General features: G+C 44.0%; 1 protein-coding gene and 1 pseudogene across 1 annotated transcript; one reads left to right on the top strand and one right to left on the bottom strand.

Annotated features, from left to right (window-relative positions):
• Positions 1–512: 512 nt before the first annotated feature.
• Positions 513–5419, bottom strand: LOC125523443 (uncharacterized). Its single transcript, XM_048688475.2, has 4 exons — positions 3858–5419; positions 3609–3757; positions 2461–2684; positions 513–1920 (listed from the first exon to the last, which is right to left on the bottom strand). The coding sequence occupies exons 1-4, from the start codon at positions 5101–5103 to the stop codon at positions 1170–1172; spliced, it is 2370 nt and encodes a 789-aa protein (XP_048544432.2). The 5' UTR covers positions 5104–5419; the 3' UTR covers positions 513–1169.
• A 2184-nt stretch (positions 5420–7603) lies between these two features.
• Positions 7604–10019, top strand: LOC147959384 (uncharacterized; annotated as a pseudogene).
• Positions 10020–15614: the final 5595 nt, after the last annotated feature.

Below are 15614 nucleotides of genomic sequence, written 5' to 3'. Positions count from 1 at the left end.
TATATTTTCAAGAAAGTTCAGTTTTGTATTTGAAAAAATTCACCATGTACTAAGAAAATGTTCAGTGTGTATTTTAAATTCACTTTTTAAAAAATTGTTCACATTTAAGAAAAGAATATTCATTTTTTTTAACAATTTTGAAACATTGTTGGTATTCTCAAGAAATTTTGTTCACATTGTTTTGTAAAAGTATTAAAAAAGACCCGGATCTGCAGCTCTAATTATAACTTTAAAAAAAATTTGAACACTATTATTACTTTGAAGTTAACGCTGCCTTTAAGTTGTCATCAGTCACTAGGTCGTTTGGTTAGCATCTATTGCACGCTTGGCCAGGCTCTTGGGAAATGGGCTGGCCTGTATTAATACATATACATCAGACTACCGTATAATTTGTGAAAAGTCTATATTACCCTTTATACGTTTTGTGAGGGGGGTCTACTGAGGCGTATCTCCATTCCTAATTGTGTGTTTAGCTTCCTAGCCGTATTAACAGTAACATAGTGACAAAAGGTTAAAAAGTAGAACAGCTGTTACACAAAGGCTCAAGTTATACCATAGCTGTACAAAAGTCACAATTACAAATGAATCATATGTATAGAAATAAATAAGATGTGAATTTCGACAATGGATGAAAAATCAGAGTATGCTAGCGGTGCCAGGACCTTTGTCTATACTAAAAAGCTCAATCCCCGGATAACTTGGGGACGAAGCTGTAGCAGAGCTCCAGAATGAGCACCAAACATCTATCAGGATCATGCATTGGCTAGAGAATACCAAGCTCTTACACCGACAATTGTAGGGTTTTCATCATGAATGATAAAAGATCTCTATTCCGATCCGCGCCTTCTGTTTGCCTTCTGTTTCTCCTTTGTCTCTGATGCTTTCTTCCTTCTGGCGATAATGCCGTCTTCCGGCCGGCATTGGTACAACGATTGATGAGGAGGAGCAGACGATCATCAAAAGGTTTGGTAAGAGCAGTGGGAATCTGATCATCAGAGCTCATCTTTAGGACAAGCTTTCACATGGGCTGCTTAAAACCCAGTGACGATCCCAAAACCCAACAGAGGGAGAAAGACAGTGCAATTTGAATCTGTGATACTGCTGCTATGTGCACCTTTGCTGCTCATCCAAACCACTTCTCACTGTACAAGCAAAGTCTGAAAACGCAACTAGGAAACTCTGTCGGTCTCCTGGGCAGGTCGAGCCCTCTCTTCTTCGCAACGAAGATGGAGATCCTTGTACGCGTTTGCGCAGGCGGCGGCGAAGCTCTCCATCGCTTCGAAGAACCTGTTCATGCATGACTGCAAACCCACTTCAGAGGGCGGATCACCATCCCGCACGGCCTGCGCAGACAAGGACACGCCGCCCTGATTCGAAACGAGCACGAGCTTCTTATTCTGTGCCTCAAGGGCCTTGCGCATCGACGCTTCATCCCTCTCCATCACCCTAAGCTCCCTGTCCATGTCTCCGTTGACCATCATGCCCTGCCTCCACTCTAGCCTGTGCTTCTCCCACAGGTGCAGAACCTGGGAGGCAAGAGCCTGCATGGCGTCTACCACCCCCGTCTCCGGTATCCTCGCGATTCCGGTCGCCCAGTTATTACAGATGATGAAGATGGGGGGTGCTCCCAGGCACCCCGGGGAGAACGGGGGAGTGCCGTCGTCGGTCACTTCAGGCACGTAGTCAATTCCCTTCTTCAGCCAGTCGTTTATAGTGCCAATGTAGCTCGTTTGCGCGTTAACCCATGCGGCGAAACTGGCAACCAAATCCAGCAACTCAAGCTCCAGGTGCTTGATTAAGTCGATATGGGCTTCACTGAATCTTGCAGCTGCGACAGTGGAGTCGATGCTTTTAGCTTGCGACAAGGCATGGCACTGGATTTTATGGCATTCTGACATGGCATGCCACATTTGCATCAACCTGAAAATGCACCAGAGTTAAACATACAAACAGCAAAGTGACACAAGGTGCCAACATAGTGATGCATGATAGGAGCTTCTGTGTCTTGAAAAGTACTACTTGATACTGAAAATAACTTGAAGCCCAATACATCTTCCGGGTCAAATGCCTAGTCGGGTCTTGAAATCATCTCATTGGGTCTGACAGCTTACCAGGATACCCAAAATTTTACGACGTAACAAACTGCGGTGCTTCAACAGAGGAAATAATCCGGTTATTGCTAGTGACATGTTTGAAGCCACAGAACCAGAAAGATTATTGTCTGATTAATTTAATGACTTCCCTTTTATGATTGTTCGTGGATGCCCGGAATGAAAAATACTTTGTATACCAACAAATGTGTGCTAACTGTGTACTAGAGAATGATCTAACATCTCGGTTGCCTGCTGACCCAACGCTACAATTTATCCACTCAATTCATTTAAAAAAATGTATGCATTGTGAGCATTCATCTGGAAATTATTGTTATTTTCGGAAAGAGATGCATAGCATACTACATACCCTTGAATCAGCTCATTTGTTTGCGGCCATAATTCTTCATCTCTCAGCTTATTGATCTTCTTTGAGATAGTGTTGACAACCTGAATGGCAACACTCATTTTTGTCGATAGCTTCCTGGTATAAGTTTCAATTGCCTCAAGTTTATGAGCCTCAGCACCTCTCTCATAAAGAACTTTTAGTTCCTCACATTTTTTACCATACAGCACCCTCATCTTCTCCTCGGTCTATAATAAACAGAAGTACATGAGTATAACCAACACAAGACAAAAAGGATAGAGAGAAATCAAGTACTTTTAAGTTTTTACTATGAATAAATAAACCCAATTAAGTAAAATACTTGTGCAAAGAGAGCCTTGGCTCAGTGGTTGGGTATGCGGTTGTGCAGCCTAACGACCCGAGTTCAATTCCTAGAATTGACAGGTGATGCACAAGGGTTTTCCCCTGTTTATTGAGGATCAAGTTTGGTGTGTGATGGAATCACGCATCAAGAAATATCTTGATACTCATTTAAAAAAAATTCTGAGGACCATGTTTATCTTGGTACTCATACTAAAATGGCCGTATGCATCCCTAGTTGGTGCAGAGGCCGGGAAGTGAAATTCTCTCCCATTTTAAAAAAAAAGTAAAATACTTGTACTACATGGCAAGGAAAGCAAAGGAACAGTGATGCCAAAGCATTTGAAACATAAACCCCTCCAGAATAAATAGAACAATAAAAACGATGGTTCCTTCAGAAGGCAGTTATCTGAATGGTACTCTTCACTAGCTTCAGAAGGAGTAAAAAAGATTAAAAAAGAAATGGTTGTGTAAATTGTTGAAACAGAAAAATGAGCAGTCTACAACTACTAGGAAACTTTATATAAAGCTAAAATGGAGTTATTCATAGCGTAAAACTCCCAATTGTCTATAACTGACTACCTGCAATATTTGTGAGCATACTCGACAGCTAGTAGCTGACATTCAAGTTTGTTAAACATAGTACTATATCGCTACTCAAGAATCTTACAACCGAGTCATCTTGGATCATATTAAGCAAGTAGCAAAGCTAATGAATGTTCAACATCACACACATAAAGACAAAATTGCACACGGATAATATCATTCAACTAGTACAAACTAAAACGAAGGTAGTAAAGCATGCTCAGAACCTTGAGTTCTTCAAGAAGCTTCTCCTCCCACATGTAGAGCTTCTGCAATGTCGAAGAAAGGTTGCCATGTTCTGTAGCTTTGTCCTCCACAAACTGCACGAACTCCTCGCCGACCGAAGGCCGGCCACAGATTATCATCGATGAGGATACTACAGACAGAAGCAATTGAGTTAGCCAAAATTCCTATTTTCATCAGATGGCCATCAAAAGATGGAAACTCTGGAGAATGCTTCATAATCATAGATAAACCTCTCAGCCCTGAGGTCTTGGGGTGGTAAGGCATCTTCCCAACCTCGAGCACCTTGGATACATTGGCTGCAGAGTTTGCGGCATGCTCGAACTGCGACCTGATCTCCCTTGCCACCTCAATATCATCGTTGTAGGACTTCCCGGGAACCGCAGCAGCGGCATCTGAATGTCCTTCCACCACACTCTTCTCCACTACATGGACATGATGAACCATGCTGCTTGCCTCCGACGACTTGGACTCCCTGTGCGGCTCCTCGCCGGCACTGCTCCTCCCTTCGTCCTTGGAGAGCCCAGCTCTGTCGGCTTCACTGTCGTGGTTGCCATTGCTGCGTGCTTCCTTGACGACCTCTTCTTCCACTTTGGCATTCTCCAATTCCGGGATTTCGCCCCCCTCCTGCGCCACCTTGGAGGTCCGGCTAGGGGTATGGGCCGCCACGGCGGCCGGCTCCTCTTGGTAGTAAGTTTCAACTGACTCAAACGGGTTAAAGAAGTCCCAGCTCGACACCTGCGGTGGCGCCGGCGCAGCCCCATCGACAGAGGAGGCTGCCGTCTCATGGAAGCCGCCGTAGTAAGATCCGGGCAGCGGTGGCCCGGAGGCAGCATTGCCCGGGTAGTAATGGACGGTGGCATTGGTGGCTTGGGTGCGGTGCTCGTATGACACAGACAGCGGCGGCGGCTGGCTGCGGGCATAGGTGATGTTGAAGAAACCATGTCCATAGGCGTCAATGTCGGGCCCGTACCCATACGCTTGGCCGGGGACGTAACTGTAGAGCGGCGGAGCGTATCCGGAAACGAAAGGCGGAGGCACCTGCTGCGGTGGCGGTGGCGCGGACGGGAGGGGCTCGAGGCGGGGGGCATGCGGGTCGGCCTCGTCGTCGTCGGACGGGAAGCTGATGTGCGCGCCGTCGGGGCCGTCTTCGTCGTCCGAGTGGAAGCAAATGTGGCCGCCGTCGTCGTCATCGGCCTTGTTGTCGGGCGCGTCGGCGGCGGGGAGCGGGTCCCCCTTCCGGCGCTCAGGGAGGCGCGGCGGCAGCGCCGGTGGCTCGGGCGGAGGCGGCGGCGGCAGTAGGAGGAAGTCGTGCAGCGCGGCGCCGGCGGCCTTGAGCGAGGCGGCGTAGGCGCGGTGGGCGTCGGCGAGGGCGTAGCGGTGGCGAATGGCGTCCGCCAGCAGCGCGGAGCGGTCCCGGCAGAGCGCGACCGCCGCGTCCTGATCCCCACGGGGCGGCTTGGAGTGGCCGCACCCCATGGCAGCACCCAGCCACCAAGCAGCAGCAGCAGCAGAGCGCAAAACAGTTTCGAAAGTTAACGTTGGTGTAGGGATGGGATGCAGGTGGGGTGGGGTGGGATAGGATTCGGCGACTGCTGCGGATCTAGAGCAGAGCAGGTCGGGCGGGAGTCTGCTCCTTTCCTTTTGGGCAGATAGCGACCGTGCGTGCGCGAGGGATGCCCCGCCGCGGCGGCCCCTTCCGCAGTCCAGTCCAGTCCAGTCCAGTCCAGTCGAGTCCAGTGGGTGGGAGGAAGGGAGGCGGAAGAGCCGGAGTGGGGGACAGGGCACCCGTGCCGTACGTGGCGGCGTGGAGGGCTTTTCGGCTTTGCTCCGGTGGGAGTGGGACAGAGCCACTCGCCAGGCCACTCACGGGGCACGGGCTCACGGTGACGGTGAGCAAACCTGGTCGAGTTTTGGAAGGATCCATGCATATGAATCCATCATCTGTTCATCATGATGCACGGTGAGTCGTGATTTCGTGATGACTTCGCTGGTAGAAAAAAGGGAAAGTTGGCTACTTTTGCGTTTGTCAATCTTGTAGCCTCCGACGGGACAAGCGCTGCATGCCAAGATTCCACGTCAAAAGTGTAATTTTTTTACGTCTACATTGTACCGTACTTTTGGCTTTTTTGCACGTGACACGAGTACCACACCATGTACTGCCCGGCAACTGGCATTGGCATGAGCAAAACTACAAAATGCCAGCTGTGTCCCAAAAGAAACTAGTACACCCTCAATGCATAAGGCGCCTCCGAGGACAACCCATAAATTTTCTATCGCATAATAGGGGGAGCCTGTCCCCGGACATGAACATGGGAGTCTGTCATTCAAAACTAGCCACATAAATTGCGGACTTTTTTTTAACAAACCGGATGAAATTCATGCAAACACGGTCGGATTTTATACAAACATGATGGATTCCATACAAACCGGACGAAAGCGGTTACATTTTAGACATATTTTAACTAAAAAGGTAAAATTATGTGCATGTACAGTCGTGCAGAGTTCCACTCTCACGACATGTATACTCTACACTAGTCTACGGCCGGCCGTGATGGATACCTTTGTCTTCCCCATGTCCGGCAGCCCGCCCGAGGCATATTCTTCCCTCGTTTCTTTCCTATGTCCGGCCAACGTCGAATCTACTGGGGGGCTTTAACAGGCTCGAGCCCCCCTCCAGCGACGCAATTTTTTTTACTACTACTCTTAAGGGCCTAGCCCAGCTAAATATTGGACTTCAGCCCAGCCGGACTCCACATGTTCGCTCGCACCAGGCAACCTCGTTCGTTCTAGAGAGAGAGACGGAGGCAGAGACCACCCGCTCGTGAGCCGCCTCCACCCGCCATGTCTCCTGTGCCCTAGTCGCCGCCGGCCGCCGGAATCTCTTCATCGCGTGCTCATCCCAACCAACCCCAGTCTCCAACGACGGTGCTCATCCCCGACGGCTGCTCATCCCCTCCCCAACACCTCGCCCGGTGGCATCCTCGTCTGATCCGGCGGCAACGGCGAGGCCGTGGATTTGGGGGCTTGGTCAGCCTCTTGCTCGCCGACGATCAGCATCTGGTCAACATGTCGAGGCTCCGGCGTAGTTCGGCCGGTGCCGCCGCTGCTGCTCTGCTCTGAAAGTCTGAAGGTTGATTCACTTGATTAAATTTCAGCTTTTCAGATTTTTAGACTTAGGTAGCTGCCTAACTATATACTGTAGTAAATTGTTTAGCTACCAATTGATTACTGATTCATAGTAGATGTACAGTGGCTGTTGGTGGTGGTTGTTAACATCCTAAAATTAATCCATGTATCCATCTTTATTCTTGTTTGTAGAAATGAAAAGAAAGAGGACCTTGCACAGTTGGTTTGCAAGCAATTCAAACGCATCCCCCGTTGTTCCTGAACCCAATACTCCCCCAACTGATGTTCTTGTTCAACCAGCCCCAGTTGAGAACTTAATTCACCCAACTCCAACAAATGAGAGCACTAATCCCTCTACCGATGTCGATGAGAGCACTATCCCCCCTACAACAAATGAGAGTATTGATCCCCCAGTCGATGAGACCACTACCCCTCGCACAAATGAGAGTACCAATCCCCCAACTAATGAGAGCACAAACCAACCACCAAGGCATCATATACTAGAATTCCATCCGAGTCAGATTTTTGGTGATCCGGCTGATCGAATACCAATAGAAGATTATGTCCCTGAAATTCGAAGTGAAGTGAGAAGAGCTTATTTGTTGAAAGGAAGAAACAAAGCTAGCGGGCACAAATTTGAAGTGGGATTGGAAGGTAAATTTTGGTGATCTTTTCAACCCCAATGGCTAGATAGGTTCGATTGGTTGGAATATAGTGAGAAAAAGGAGGGTGCCTTTTTGTTTACCTTGTTTTCTTTTCAAGAATCCATCACATGCCACTAGATTTGGCAATGATGTATTTACAATAGATGGATACAACGTTGGAAAACAACTTTGGCAAATTTTCAGAAACATGTTGGTGGTCCATCTAGTTACCACAATATCGCTAAGGGCTTGAGTGATGATTTCAACAATCAAAGGGCCAATGTGGGTACCAAACTCCGAGTTTACAATAAAGAGGCTGAAATAAAATATAAAATCCGCTTGACTGCATCATTGGATTGTGCAAGGTATCTCATAGCTCAAGGGGAAGCTTTTCGTGGTCATGATGAGTCTTCCAATTCCATCAACAAAGGCAATTTTAGGGAGTTCTTGGATTGGTACAAGGACAAGAATAAAGATGTGAAAGATGCATTTGATAAGGGGCAAGGTAATGCACTAATGATATGTTCAGATATTCAAAAGGACCTTGCTACATGTTGTGCAATGGAGGTAACCAAAGTCATCAAGAATGAGCTTGGAGATAAGAAATTTTCGATACTTGTTGATGAGGCTAGAGATTGCTCAATAAAGGAGCAAATGGCAATAATTTTGAGGTAATGCATACGAATTTGCATAGTCTTTTATTTGTCATTGTTGTTCGTTTCTCTTCTTTTAATTTGTAGCTTTTCAAATGTGCAAATTTTTGGATGATCATGGAGTGCTTCAGGAGAGATTTCTTGCTATTAAGCACATAACATATTGTACATCAGCCGGAATTAAAGAAGTATTGCTTGATGTGTTAAAGTACCATAGCTTGCCTATTAATAGGATACGTGGACAGGGTTATGATGGGGCTTCAAATATGAGAGGAGAATTCAATGGTTTGCAAAAGCTAATTCGTGACGAGAGTCCATATGCTTTCTTTGTTCATTGTTTTGCTCATTAGTTGCAATTGGTGGTTGTCACAGTGGCTCTGTGTTGTCCAGTTATTGCTGATTTTTTTAACTATCTTCCCTTGATAGTGACTCGAGTAGGTTCATCTTGCAAAAGAAAAGATGCATTGCTTGCAAAGCATCATGACAACTTGATAGAATTGATGGGGAATTGTAAGATATCATCTGGAACTGGTTTACATCAAGAAACTAACCTTTCTAGACCAGGAGCTACTCGTTGGGGCTCACATCTTAGAACTTTGCTTCGTATCTACACAATGTGGAATGCAGTGGTGGATGTGCTAGCAATTGTGGTGGACGATGCCAGAGAACACTCTTCTCAAGGTGGAGCTTCGGGTTTGATTGTACAAATGGAATGCTTTCAATTTGTGTTCATCATGCTATTCTTGATAAACTTGTTGAACATCACAAATATGCTATCACAAACTTTGCAAAGGAAGAATCAAGATGTTGTTGAAGCCCTTCGTTTGATCTTGGATGTGAAATAAGCTTTGCAAAATATGAGGGACAATGGGTATGAGTCATTATGTGACCAAGCAAATAACTTCTGTGAGGAACATGGCATTGAGGTGCCAAATATGGATGATCTTGTTGGAGCTATGGGGCAATCTGTTCGTTTCAAGAATAAGGTGACTCGACATCATTATTTCAAGGTTAGCATATTCAATGTTGCTATTGATGCAACTCTCACTGAGATGAATCATCGATTCAATGAAGCTAACACCGAGTTAGTGGATTGCATGTCTTGTCTTAATCCGGCAAACAACTTCTCAAAGTTTAACATTGACAAGCTTATTCGGCTTGCTGAAATTTATACTAAGGATTTTACGCAAGCTGAACGGTTGTTGCTAAGATATGAGCTTCCAACATTCCTTACAAATATTAGGAGAAGTGAGGAATTTAATGCATGTCCGGATGTTTCTAGCCTTGCTCGGTTGATGGTTCAAGCAACAAAATATAGAACTTTCCAATTGGTATATCGCCTCATCGAGTTGACATTGATTCTTCCAGTGGCAACTTCATCGGTCGAGAGGATATTTTCAGCAATGAAGATCATCAAAACTGATTTGCGCAATAAGATATCAGATGATTGGCTTGATGATTTAATGGTTTGCTATTGTGAGAAAAGGATATTCAGAAGTATTCCCGATGATCAAATTATGATATGATTCCAGAAAAAGAAAGATCGAAAAGGACATTTGCCTCCTGAGTATAATGTGATTTCTTAGAGGTATGCCTCTGTTTTTCTACTAGTGCTGATAGTCACTTGAGGATGCCTTACTATATCACTAACAATTCTGCTCATTTGGACAGATGGCTTGTAGTTTGTCTCTTCGATTTTGGTGTGGAGGTGTTCTGCAACTACTAGTATCAGCTAAGAAGCAACACGCAACACCAATATCATTGTTTTTGTCTTTTTTTTGTTGCTTCTCTAGTACTTGATCTATGGGTGTGTGAACTGTATGAAACTTTATCAATCATGCTACTAGTTTATGGGTGTAAACTGCACTTGATCTATGGATCTGGGAAAATGTGAGCATATTTGGATGACTGGATTATGAGATAAGGGCTATTTTTGCTAAACAGATTCAAGTTTTTCTTGAAACATTGATATTTTTCAAAAAATCTGAAAAAATTCAGTTAAATAGTACATGTTCCAAATAGTAATCTGGGAAATTTTGAGCTTATTTTGACAACCGGATTATGAGATAAGGGCTATTTTTGCTAAACAGATTCAAGTTTTTGTTCAAAAATTCATATTTTTTCATAAAATCTGAAAACAAAATTCATTTAAATAGTACATGTTCCCAGTAGTAATCTGGGAACGTTTGAGCTTATTTGGACAAATGGATTTGGATATAATCATCTTTTTTTCTTCAGAGTAGCGTTTAGTTTTCTTGGCATAAACTTTGAGCCCACCCTTCATTTTCTTTCTAGATTCGCCGTTGTGTCCGGCTACGTCGCTCATCGGAGTGGCAAAAAGGGTGCTTCAGCCGGAGGGGAAGGTGCTTCTGAAGGGAATATGCCCTAGAGGCAATAATAAAGTTGTTATTTATATTTCCTTATATCATGATAAATGTTTATTATTCATGCTAGAATTATATTAACCGGAAACTTAGTACATGTGTGAATACATAGACAAACAGAGTGTCACTAGTTTGCCTCTACTTGACTAGCTCGTTGAATCAATGATGGTTATGTTTCGTAACCATAGACATGAGTTGTCATTTGATTAACGGGATCACATCATTAGAGAATGATGTGATTGACTTGACCCATCCGTTAGCTTAGCACGATGATCGTTTAGTTTGTTGCTATTGCTTTCTCCATATACATGTTCCTATGACTATGAGATCATGCAACTCCCGAATACCGTAGGAACACTTTGTGTGCTACCAAACGTCACAATGTAACTGGGTGATTATAAAGGTTCTCTACAGGTGTCTCCGATGGTGTTTGTTGAGTTGGCATGGATCAAGATTAGGATTTGTCACTCCAATTGTCGGAGAGGTATCTCTGGGCCCTCTCGGTAATGTACATCACTATAAGTCTTGCAAGCAATGTAGCTAATGAGTTAGTTACGGGATGTAGCATTACGAAATGAGTAAAGAGACATTCCGGTAACGAGATTGAACTAGGTATTCAGATACCGACGATCGAATCTCGGGCAAGTAACATACCGATGACAAAGGGAACAACGTATACCGTTATGCGGTTTGACCGATAAAGATCTTCATAGAATATGTAGGAGCCAATATGAGCATCCAGGTTCCGCTATTGGTTATTGACCGGAGACATGTCTTGGTCATGTCTACATAGTTCTCGAACCCGTAGGGTCCGCATGCTTAACGTTCGATGACGATCTGTATTACGAGTTTACGTGTTTTGATGTACCGAAGGTAGTTCGAAGTCCCGGATTTGATCACGGACATGATGAGGAGTCTCGAAATGGTCGAGACGTAAAGATCGATATATTGGAAGCCTATGTTTGGACATCGCAATGGTTCCGGATGAAAATGGGAGTATATCGGAGCACCGGGAGGTTACTGGAACCCCCCAGGGGGTGTATGGGCCTTAGTGGAAGAGAGAGAGAAGAAGCAAATGAGGGGCGCCCCCCCCAAGCCCAATCCGAATTGGGAGCCCCCCTTTCCTTCCTTCTTCCTCCTCCTTCCTTCTCTCCTAAAACCAAACAAGGGAAGGGGGAATCCTACTCCCGGTGGGAGGACTCCCTTGGGCGCGCCTAGAGAGGCCGGCCTCTCCCCCTCCTCCACTCCTTTATATATGGGGGAAGGGGCACCTCATGGACACACAAGTTGATCATTGATCTTTTAGCCATGTGCGGTGCCCCCCTCCACCATAATCCACCTCGGTAATATCGTAGCGGTGCTTAGGCGAAGCCCTGTTCCGGTAGCAACATCATCACCGTCATCACGCCGTCGTGCTGACGAAACTCTCCCTCGAAGCTCTACTGGATTGTGAGTTCGCGGGACGTCACCGAGCTGAACGTGTGCAGATCGCGGAGGTGTCGTACCTTCGGTGCTAGATCGGTCGATCATGAAGACGTACGACTACATCAACCGCGTTGTCATAACGCTTCCACTTACGGTCTATGAGGGTACGTAGACGATACTCTCCCCTCTCGTTGCTATCCATCACCATGATCTTGCGTGCCCATAGGATTTTTTTGAAATTACTGCGTTTCCCAACAGCTTCCGTGGAGCCCCGACGGGTGTGCCCTGGATGATCTGAGATAAAGACCGGATAGATCACCGGTTGCACAAGCTAGCGACGTGTCGGCGATGGCCTCCATGGGATACAAGCGGCGGCGGCCTCCTGTGTTCTACTTCTCCTCGATGATAGCGGCGGGTGTAGACGTGTTGGCTGCCACCTCGTCGATCCGCACAAGCCGGCTTCTTTCTCCGCATGCATGGCACGGCTACGCGCACATCGACGGCAAATGGCGCGATCGTAGGCACTGGAGGCATGATACAACGCGGCGTCATCGACGACAGCGACGATGCCCATGCCGCCGTGGCAGACTGGAGCAACTTGACACTCCTCCTCGAGCTGGCTTGGAGCTGCGAGTTGCTCCGTCGGGCTTGGAGGTGGAGCAGCGAGCTGCCTAGCTCGTATCAGACGGGCTCGGCAGGTCACCCAGACGGCTTTTATGCCGGAGAACTGCTCTTCCAGCTTGTCGGATGCCATTGAATGATTGGAGAAAATGGTGGAAGGAGGAGATGGAGAGCGGCGGAGTGGTGCGATTCTTACCTAGCGTCTGGCCTTGTTTAAATAAAGAGCAGACGAGAGGAGCCTGCCCGGCGTTGCGTTTAATGTCAGCCCGCTCGTGAACAGATGTGTGGCCGGAGTAGGTTTCTCGGCTTCCACGCGGGTGTAATGGAGGCGTTTGAATGCAACGAGGAGGCGTGTTCAGCCGGGCGTGCAGCGGGCGGCGCCCTCAACCGGGGCACCTTCAATGACAAAGGCGGTGAGAGGTCGCATCCGCTCTGAGCCGTCTTTAATGTGAAACGATGTGCTCTACAGCAGCATGAATGTGGACAGTTGGGCGACGGGCGGGAAGCGAAGGGAGGGGTGTTGGCGGGCCTTTGGTGCGTTATTATGCATTGAAAACAGTAAGGCAAATGCCATAAGGCCCTCTTATATTTTCTAAATATAATCTTGGGATTTTTTTAAATATTTTTCTGAGTAATGCGCTAACAAATAAGTTGTCAAAACATTCATGTACGTACATAAGAATGTTCATATGTGCAATAAATTGTTCATCACGTGTTTCAAAAATATTCATGTAATAAACAAGTTGACGTGTTTTTTTCAAGAAATCATGGATTTGAAAAAGATAACCATATACATGAAACAGAATGTTCATCATATGTGTTCATGTATGCATAATAGTTATATTTATGAAATTAAAGGGATAGAAAAAAGAAAAATACTATACAACCAGAACAAAACAGAAAGAAATAGAGAAACTAGAAGTAAAGCGATAAAAACCAGAAAAAAACTGACAGAGAAAAACCCCGGAAACCCTGTCTAGAACAAAGGTCGACATTTCGGGCACCCCTATTTCTCGCTTTAAGCGAGCACCGGGGGAAGCCCCGCGTCGGTGGTGGCCAAGATGGGCCGGCCCAGCCGCGCAGGAGGCCATGGCCTGTTTTTTCTTCTGTTTTCTATTTTTGTTTTTTGCTTTAGTTTTGTATTTATTTATCTATACTCCCGGGAGTATGTACTTCCATCTTCAACATACCCTGTAGACGTATTAATTATATCTCTTTATCATTCTCAATATACTTTATTAAATATTTTGGGATGCCCCAATACGAGTTTTGTGGAAAAAATATCATTTTTGACGTACTTTTTGCAATATACCTTTCTCACATACGAACAAATCAGTATATATGTAAACCTTTAAAAATATGTAGACTCACATAATTTTTTTCATTAAAATCATTTTAAGGTATCTAGTAGTTAATAATGAAGTATATTAAAAATAATAAAGGGGTATAAAAGATTTATCTATGTGATATATGAGGAGCGGAAGTACGTACTCTTAGGAGTATACAACCATTTTCATGAAAAAAATTATGTTGCTAAAAGACATTTCTAGATTACACTAACATCATATAGAACATGACTAACAAGAATAATTCATGAGGAAAGCCACGGTTGAGAAGATGGCCCGAAGGTCGGGTTTGTACAGAGGGAAGTTCAGGCGCGTTACTCAGGCAGTTCAGGTTGTGATCAGAATTAAATTATTCTTCACCCGAGGTAATCTTAAGATCATTTCATAATTAAATTACGTTTGTAATTTAAATAGTTACATTCCTATTGATTCACTACGTAAAATTTGGCACAAGAAAATAAAAATATAGATCATAAACCAAGAAAATTTGTAGTTTATGTGTATTTTACACTATTTTTACATTTGTAATTTTACATAACATAAAATATTTTTTACAACGATTATATATTTTCTTACGGTCTCTTTTTACGTCGGAAATAAGACAAAACTTATGAAACGTAAAATTACGAGGCATTGATGGTAAAATAGAGGGGGATAAAGAATATATATATATATATATATATATAGGGTCGCGCTATTCATTACCCTGGGTGAGAAATATTTATGTACTCCTATAGACTAAACAGGCTAGCGGTTGTTAGATCGGCTGTTAGATCTATTTACTGATCATTGCACCGGCTGAATAAATGATTTTCAATTGCATGCATGCGTGAACAGAGATATTTGAGGGATCCTTCTAAATGGATAAGGTTGCGCTCGTTCAAGTCTACCACGAGCCTAGTAGTTCAGCACTTTTATATAAAAAATATATGCATGGCCAATATATACTATTTTTTGCACGTGAGTATATACCACGTCTTATGAAAGATCGTACTCTGTTTTTGTAGGGTATATATACTGCTATTTGAATTGTAGTATATAAAGGTTTTTCTACATGCAAAGTATGTGTAGTATGTTTTTTTTGTTGTGTGGAAAGTATATGTACTATTTGTGCATGGCCAATATATATTATTTTTTTTGGTAAGGAGCATCACTACTTTTTTATGTGAGTATAAGTATATACTTGTTTTTTATATTGTATTATATACTCCTTTTTTTGGTCTGGAAGCATATACTTTTTTATGTGAGTATATACCACTTCTTATGGAAGAACTCTTTTTTTTTCACATCAGTGTATATACTGCTATCTGCATTGTAGTTTATAGAGCTTTTTCTACATACAAGTATGTACTATTTGTGCACGACAAATATATACTACTTTTTTTGGTATGGACTATATAATTTTTTTTGTAGCTGAGTACGTACATTTTTAAATTGTAGTATATACTACTACTATTTTGGTCTGGAAGCATATACTTTTTTAATTAGTATATACTTTTTTAATGGGGTATATACCACATATTGTGACTCTTTTTTGGGTAAAGGAACATATACTATTGTTATTAATATACTTCACTTAGAAATATAAATAACTACAAACTAAGGAGTATTCAGAATGAAGATAACAAAAAAAAAGGTTTACTCCATTCAAAAAGAAGATTCAGCAAAAACATGTACAATTTGTATGGCACTGAGCAAACAATAGTATAGGTAAAAGAGTAAGAAACCAGATAAAACATCGGCGGTATTAAATTCTTTTTATATAGCATCAAGCACATACGGCTTCTG

Source organism: Triticum urartu, chromosome 7A, assembly GCF_056163025.1.
Source record: "Triticum urartu cultivar PI428250 chromosome 7A, HENAU_Tu73, whole genome shotgun sequence".
Lineage (NCBI taxonomy): Eukaryota > Viridiplantae > Streptophyta > Magnoliopsida > Poales > Poaceae > Triticum > Triticum urartu.
The sequence above is the reverse complement of the archived record's forward strand: the minus strand, read 5'-3'. Positions and strand labels throughout refer to the sequence as shown.

Bases quoted from the DNA above. Each gene is read 5' to 3' on its own strand.
- LOC125523443 (XM_048688475.2), bottom strand. From the start codon at position 5,103: ATGGGGTGCGGCCACTCCAAGCCGCCCCGTGGGGATCAGGACGCGGCG. The intron at 2,685-3,608 runs GTTCTGAGCATG...TGTTTATTATAG, and splicing joins AGCTTCTTGAAGAACTCAAG to ACCGAGGAGAAGATGAGGGT. The intron at 1,921-2,460 runs GTATGTAGTATG...GTGCATTTTCAG, and splicing joins ACAAATGAGCTGATTCAAGG to GTTGATGCAAATGTGGCATG.